Genomic DNA, 8,471 nt, shown 5'->3' with positions numbered 1-8,471 from the left:
AAAATAAAATAAAATAAAATAAAATAAAATAAAATAAAATAAAATAAAATAAAATAAAATAAAATAAAATAAAACCTGTTCAGCAGAAGGTGAGAGGCATTTGAAAAGCAAATATAAATGAATAATAATAATGGCACAGTAAAAATATTCCAAGACCGTTTTAATCCCACACAGCATGCTTGTAAACATCACAAAGAGCCTTTACGGTCATTGCTAACACACATTAATGAATATCCGGCCCTCTGGCATCACAGGTCATGTTCTGACTCTATGCACTGAACCCTAGTCCTGCAAATAACACTAAATCACTCTCACATACTCAGGACAGAGCAAAAGAAAAAGCAAGATTAATGTGTTTACTGTTTCTCACATAAACAGACCGATGCTCCAGAAATAACAGAGAGAGAAAGATAAAGATATAGAGAGCATCCGAGTTCGGATCTCTGCATACAGAAGACTCATTCTCCTTAAGTGTGTTCGAGCTGTGAGTCACCATTACCTCCCGCCTCTCACAGATTAAACCTGGCAAAACCAGAGAAACCCCTCCTCGCCAAACAGGCGCTAAATACAATGTTGGCGCTTTCCAGTCCTCTGTGTTTTATAAAAGATGATTTGAGGTCTAAAGACAATATGAAAACGGCTCTGTGATAATAAAGGCCTAGAAAAGACAGGCACAACATGGGCCTTATTTGTTTGGACGAACATCCCTGCAACCCCATCCGGGAACACCAGGTTCAGTTTGGGATTCAGATTGTTACACAACAGTGCAGACAGTGTTTAGTGCTCATAACCCCGATCCAAGCCACCGCTTGCACAATATGAGTGCTTTTTAGTTTGAAAGCTGTAGGGTTTACTGGCACCTTGCACTGAAAATAATACAAGTAGTGTAGCATTAAAAAAGTGTAGCATTTCCACTAAAAGGTTTAAGCTGGTTATTTTTAACTACCATTACATGGTACATAGTAATATATACACATACATATATATATATATAGTGAATTTATGCTTAAAACAAATTTATCTTGATTTAAGAATGTTTAGATAAAAAAAAAAAAAAAAAGAATTAACTATAGTTCCAACCACGTAAGTTTGCTATGAGGTTTATGAATGTTCGTTGAACTATATTGTAATGAATGAACATAATTAGTTAACAATGCTTTTGGGAAACATATCCCAAAATGTTAATTCATGTTGTGTTGTGTATATGCTTTAGGTCTTAAAAAAGGTCTTAAATTCACACTTTCAGGTCATAAATCAGAGCATACTGTCTTAAATGTATAACGTCATGGTATTAAATGTTGCATGCACTGCAAAAAAGTTTGTTTTCCAATACTGTATATTGCTTGAATAGGTCTTTTAACTTTAACTGCTTCACACCGCAAAAAAACAAACAAAAAAAAACACTGAGATCTTTTGGAAGATGTATTTACAAATATGTATTTACATTTAGAGACATAATGACTTCGTGTTTCATTCAATTTATTCTTTAAACTTTTTACTAAAAAGTCTTAAATTTACCTTCAAAAAACCTGCAGAAGCCCTGCTTAATTTCAGAACTAATGCACATTATTTTAATATCAGTGTCAGCAGTTTTTCAGCAATATAAAAAACAAAACAAATACAAGAGTATATTATAGCTAACATGAATCTAGTGTGATAAAATCACTTTCTATACCATCCAGAACACTTGCTCAATAGACTTCAACGTTAAGCCAAAATGATTGTCTGTGATGACAACACGCCAGAGATGCAATTGATAAATCTCAACCTGGAATATTCCTTCAAAAGTTAAAGCTAAATTAATCTAATCACACATTTCTGACACGCCGCAGGCCAGACTTGTCTCCGGTTAGATCAACACATCAGGTCTGAAACTGGAATTGAAATTAAATTCACATTGTCTCTCCTGATCACTTGGTGAGGTTTTGTTGTTGTCGTATCTTATCAGTTTTGGAGCGATACAGCAGTCGCCTTCGTCTGCTTGTTCATGTGTCTCTCTGCCAAAACCATGAGCTCACCTGACACTCAATGACAGATGGAAACACATTTATCATGACTGCCTGATTAAATAAACCAACTCAAAAAATAAACACGCGGCGTTCCATCAGCAGAGTCTGCGGCATGTCACTGAGCGACGGTTGCCAGATTGAGATTAGGGTTAAATGCCTGTAAGGTCATTTAGGTCAAAGGTCCAGTAAGGGTTTATCTGTAAACACTAGATACACTCGGCTTCTTAGGAATTACGTAAATAAAATACCTGACTAACATCTTCTAAAACATTTTATCATATGCTATACTTTTTTAGTAATTGAGGGATTGGTTTAGATTTGTTTTTTTTTTGTGTGAGATTAACGTCAAGTGGGATATTTGGTAGTGTTGAATGCTTTCTAACTTTCTGTTATGTTGTTTTTTGGGGGTGACCATTATAGTGATGAATGGAGCATCTTTTGCGTATCTGGACCCTTTCTAGAAGTGACTGCCTGATTTTGAGATCCATCTTTTCACACTGAGGACAACTGAGAGACTCATACGTAACTATTACAGAAGGTTCAAACGCTCACTGATGCTCCAGAAGAGAAAAACCATGCATTAAGAGCCAGGGATGTTTTGAACCGAATGAAGATGTGTACATTTGTTCTTATTTTGCCTAAATATCATATTTGTTTTCATTTAGTACTGCCCTTCACAAACTACAGTAGATACTTAGCCTACATGTTTCCCAGAAGACAAAATAAGTTTAATGTACCCTGACTTTCAAATTTAAAAGGTTTTCACCTCCAGGCTTTTATTGCAATGCTCAGTGAGCGTTTGAACCTTCTGTAATAGTTGTGTAGTAAACACAACCCAGAGCAGATTTCAGAGTAAAAACTGTGGACACGGTGGTTTCCCTGACGTCATTCTGCCTCAACAAACCCACACACGAGACACATGATCTATTCAAGCTCCACACGCTCACATATTCCAGGTGTAACTGACATCTGCGTGATGCATCAGCTGTGTTTCTGCTTTAATTCCTCACAGGACTCCGATGCTGCCATTTACGGATCACATCCAAATTGAGAGCAGCAGCCAAATGAAAACAGAAAATAAATGTCGCCATTCATCATTTTTCACCATCACAAGAGTCTGGATCCGTATGCGGCCATGAGTTACACAACAGACTACAGTGCCAAAACACATATTCCCCTCCCTCAATGAAAATCTTAAGCTAATTTGATGTATTTTAACACTGTAAAAGTTTTGATGAAACAGGGTGTGCTTGGTAAAATAGGGTCTATTTTTCTAATTTTGCTTAAATTGTTCAAATTTGCTGTACCCTTGTGAAAAAGATGCACACTTTTAAAAACCATACTTATTACGGAAATAATACACTTTAAAAATATATGATATTTGATATACTTGAAATGCAAACTGAATGTCAAGTTTTTAGACATTTAATTGCATGTTAATTGCAATCAAATACAAATTAACTATAGTTTAATTTTATACATTTAAATTTTACATTTATATTAAAATTGCAATTAGTTGAACTTAAGACTGGTATTTGACTCACTTGCTATAAGTAGTATTTAAGTGTATTTTAAAATGTAATTTATTGCATTCTATTGTCTAATGTACGTGCATGTCACGTATTTTGAACATATATTTAATTACACATTTGTAATAATGAAGTTGCAATTTAAAAACATTTAATACAATATTATTTAAATCTAATATTGAATAACACACTACAGTTAAAATGATAATAAAGTACTTTACATGTGCTTTAGTATGTTTGTCAACACATCAAAATAAGTGTACTTCTTTAAAACACGACAAAAGTTAAAGTTATCTAAAGTAAAACTTTTTAAAACTCTACTTAAGAAACAGTCATGAAAGTAGTACATGCTCTCTTCAAGTACACTTAAGTGGTGTTTTATTTAACTAACATTATATTAATTGCTGTTTTTGTACTTTTGAGATTTGAAGCACACTACTTTTTCACAAGGTCAAAACCATTTCACATGCTTCAAAATATTTGAAATGCCGATATGTTGTTGAAATGTATTTTAACTTCAGGTAGAACTTAAAAAGCGCAATTCAAATAGTATTTAAAACTATTTATCTCAAACTGACATGACTGAACATCAGGTCCCCATTGTGTGACAACATGCCCCTCCATAAATCAACATGCGTTAAATGAACTGTGCTTTTTGCGAAGACCTCAAAAAAAAAAGTGAATCCGCTGTAAGACATATTTACTGAAAAACACAGATCCTCTCACCATTGGTGTTGATCTGCTCAGGCGTCTGCAGAGGCAGTATGTACTCAGACGTCATCGGCTGATTGGCTGAACCCACAGCACTCGTCGCCGGTCTCTCGATGTGATTGGTGGAGACGGGGATGTGGCAGAACTTCCCAGTAAAGTTGGGCGGGCAGAGACATTGATCCTTCTGTACGCACACTCCTCCGTTCTTACACAACATCGGACACACGACTGACGGGAGAAAGAACAGAGAAAGTGAGTAAAAAGCAGAGAGAATCAGAGCAAATCCCTGATGAACGACTTTATACAATTATGCAATTATTGCTCTAAAAACCACAACAGCTCAATAAGGTTCTGATGAAAGACACAGAACACAGTCATCACTGTCTTTGAATGGATGCTGTTAACAACCTAGTTATGAGTCTTGGTTTAGTGCCTCTCAAAATGGAAAGTTTCTATAAAAAGCAACTCTTTTTTGTTGTATTTCTTTTATGTCATTATTGGCCTCGGCATGCCTTCCATATCACATATCTGAGATGTATTAATACGTTTGGAAAGCTTGGACCAAGCCCATGCCTAAAAAAATGAAAATAAATGTAGCATGTGTGTGTGTGTGCGTGAGAGAGAGAGAGAGGGTTTCTTCATGGTTGTTTTTGCAGTATTCATCTGCAATCGCTCTAGCATGATCTCTAGATCCAAACACATCTGTCAAACAAACCCCATGTAGAAAGAGCTCCATACAACAACATAAACAACTCAGAAAACAAGCCCTTGAGAAAGAACAATGAGACAGAACAAGGCTAAATCTAATCTTCGACATAAAATCAAATCACAATAGTGTTCTTTCATAACGATTCATCAAATCTTTCCAGCTGGCGTCACCAGTAAGTATTCATTTTCTGCTCCTCCAATCCGAAAACTCAACAGGTTTTGTTGACCACATCGTTAATTCGAGGTTTAAAATCGAATTTAATCCTGGAAATAAAGAGGAGGTTTTAGGGATTTGATAAAAATGTAAAACAAATGATGGAGAAGTAATTTCTAGGTCACTAATTAAATTTGACACTGACCATGTTAACTCTTTGTAGAAAAGTTTTGGTTCTTGCTTTCTCAAATTATGCTGGCTAATACTAAGAAACTCAAAGTCAAACTAAAAAATAGTAACATCTAAATTAACTGGTTTTATTCAAGTCAAAAATTGTATTTACCTTCCATAAAACCAACCTGTACAGATCAAATGATGCCAAGAAAACTAATTATTATGGGTTAAATAATGTAGAAATGTAACAATTGCAGGATGCCACTTTTTACAGAGCACATACATCTTTTTTTTTTAATATATTAAACTCAAATTACTCTGATGATATGATGGTTATTGTAAATTTGATGACATTTTAACAATAAATATAGTATCAGAGTATTAAATAAAATTATAGTATTAAATAATTTATTAAGAATTACTTATACTATAATATAACACAATATAATATAATATAATATAATATAAAATAATACTATTAAGTAAAATAATTACATTATTAAATATTAATTACAATACAATTACAATATTAAATTAAATATATTAATAAATAAACAAGAGTCTAAAGTTTCTGTAAACCTAAATGTAAAATAAAATAAAATAAAAAAAATAAAAATAAAAAAAATAAATAAAACAAAACAGACAACAATTTTCACTAGTGGTCTCATATTTTAGATCCAACTGTTTGTCCAATTACCGATGTAAAATTTCTGCTTTTACTTTAAGTCAACCCAGGTTGCAATCTACATTATTTATTGACCTCAAATAAGTGCAGAATATATTTCTGGATCTTATCTAACAGAGTTGGTGGTAAAATGGTACAGACGCCATTATGAAGCATGTTTATCAAGGAAGTAAAGTGCTTTTTCTAATTCAAATATTGACTAAAATGAAGCAAGAAAAACAGCACAATGTTTGGAAACGTTGTAATAGCAATGAAATTCACCGAGAAGATGACAAACATGATATTATCTTTTTTTTGTTCTTTAAAGTAAACACACACAAACAGCAAGGAGACGGTTAAGATCTGCCGTCTTTGGCTGACCCATTTCCTCCCAGCTGTCGCTGACAAGAGTTTGTGTGTGGGAGATGAGAGAAATCTGAGCAGTTTCATTTTGGGACTTAAAGACGCTGAGGTCACCCAACCAATTATATTCAGTTAGATGAGATTTACCTTGTTTCCTTGACACACACACACACACACACACACACACACACATACACACACCTCTATTATCCAGGGTTTAGCGGAAGCTGAACAGAATCCAAAGTCCACAGGTATCCATCATTTTTATGGCAGGGTTCAGTGCCGGGTCAGCATTGATTCTCTGCTGTATGCATGCACATCGTTTTAAAACCTATTTGTGGTAGTATTTTATAATTCCTAGAAAACATATAAACATCAAACTAGAGGCTAAAGTTTGCGAACAAACTTTGATGCTGGCTTGAGAAAGCCTGAATGGACAGCCTGAGTCAAAAGAGCCAAATCACATATCAGTTCGGAGTTCTGGAGCTGGAAAATGGTTTATTCACGGTGCCATGTGGTTGCTAGGGTCCTTTATATGTTTGCTAGGGCATGACTAGACAATTGCCAGGGTGATACCTGAAGCCTGTTAACAGTCCGAGTCAAAAGAGCCAACTCACAAATGTTTTTTTTTTTTTTTAATGCAGAGATATAGCTTATTCGTTGTACTATATGGTTGCTAGGGTCCTCCTCTAAATGGTTGCTAGGGTGTGGCTAGGCAGTTGGTATGGTGATATCTAAAACCTCTTAACAGCCCGAGTCAAAAGAACCTACCCCCATGTCTTCATGTTGTTCAAATGTAGAGATATAGCTTGTTCATTTTACAATATGGTTGCTAGGGTCCTCTAAACGGTTGCTAGGGCATGGCTAGACAGATGTGAGGATGATATTTAACAGCGAGTCAAAAGAGCCCAACCCCACGTCTCTACTCAGCTAATTGGGAAGGTTATCACAACTTTAATAGAACGTTGTAAGAAATGTTTTTGTAACCTTTAAATGATGTTCAATTCACGACAAGAAAACTGGACATTTTAACAATCTTATAATATTACAAATAAATGATAGAACGGTGTAAGAAACGTTCTTGTAACCTTTACATACAGTACCATTATAATCACAACAAGAAGACTGGACAATTTAACATTTTAGAAACATTTCAAAACAATGTTCCCAAAACAATTACCTGGTTATGATGGTCTAATGCAGAAATTTAGCTTGTTCATTTTACTATATGGTTGCTAGGGTGTGGTTAGGTAGTTGTCAGATATTTAAAGACTACTTATCAGTCTGAGAAAAAAATTAAAAAAGCCAACATGCTTATTTTTTACGATGTTCTGATCCAGAGATTTTCCTCTCATCCTTGTTCAATGGAAGTCTATGGGGTGGTTGCTAGGGTGTGGTTAGGAGGTTAGGGTGTCACTATTTATAGTCTGTGTGCTTTATAGGCTCCCACCCTGAAGTCTCTGTGAGATATGGGCACACAAATTATTTTGCAAATGCAAGTCTAAAACATCAGAAAGAGATTTAAGGTTTTAGACTTAGGTTTAAATGATGTTGCTTGTTTTTGGATGTTGTCAATGGACCAGTGAATTGTTTAGACATTTTCTTTAAACGGTACTTCTTAATGTCCACCTCTGAATCAGATTAAATCCATTTATTTGTCTACTTTTTTAACAAGGGCAAATTTGCTATAAACTAGTTTTGGTGACTTTCATGCTGGTTTTATCATGCCTACAGTGGTTAAGATGTACAGCCTACAACAAGCTACCAGTAACAAGCTATCTAACACCAGTTAAGACCATCTTATGTCTTATGCACAGACATACAAGTATAGGCCCAATAATTCCCTAATTTTAACAAGAAAATTATGTATAATATGATCTCATGAGCTGTATATTAACCATTGCATTGTATTTTATACATACACTCTAAAAAATGCTGGTTATTTATTTTTTTAAACCCAAATGCTGGGTTCAGCTTGTTGGGTCATTTTATTGGGTTGTATTTAATATTTTATTACCCAGGTGCTGGGTAGTTTTTCTGTAACTAAGTTGCTGGGTTATTTTTTTCTACCGAATTGCTGGGTTGAGCCTGTCTCTGATGAAACAACCCAGCTGCTGAGTTACAGTCAGATCGCAGGCTTTTTGAGTCCACAGGAGAGA

The 8,471-nt window shown here is 34.8% G+C and overlaps 1 protein-coding gene across 1 annotated transcript in view; it reads right to left on the bottom strand.

Moving 5' to 3' along the window:
* ltbp4 (latent transforming growth factor beta binding protein 4) overlaps positions 1-8,471 on the bottom strand; it is an 89,843-nt gene that overhangs the window by 50,737 nt on the left and 30,635 nt on the right. The window contains exon 7 of the mRNA XM_016491601.1: positions 4,265-4,477. Coding sequence (XP_016347087.1) covers positions 4,265-4,477 — 213 coding nt within the window. The remainder of the gene's footprint in view (positions 1-4,264; positions 4,478-8,471) is intronic.

The sequence above is a fragment of the Sinocyclocheilus anshuiensis genome, unplaced genomic scaffold (assembly GCF_001515605.1).
Source record: "Sinocyclocheilus anshuiensis isolate Anshui unplaced genomic scaffold, SAMN03320099.WGS_v1.1 scaffold1082, whole genome shotgun sequence".
Taxonomy (NCBI): Eukaryota; Metazoa; Chordata; class Actinopteri; order Cypriniformes; family Cyprinidae; genus Sinocyclocheilus; species Sinocyclocheilus anshuiensis.
Note: the sequence above shows the minus strand (reverse complement) of the source record. Positions and strands in the feature narration are given on the sequence as shown.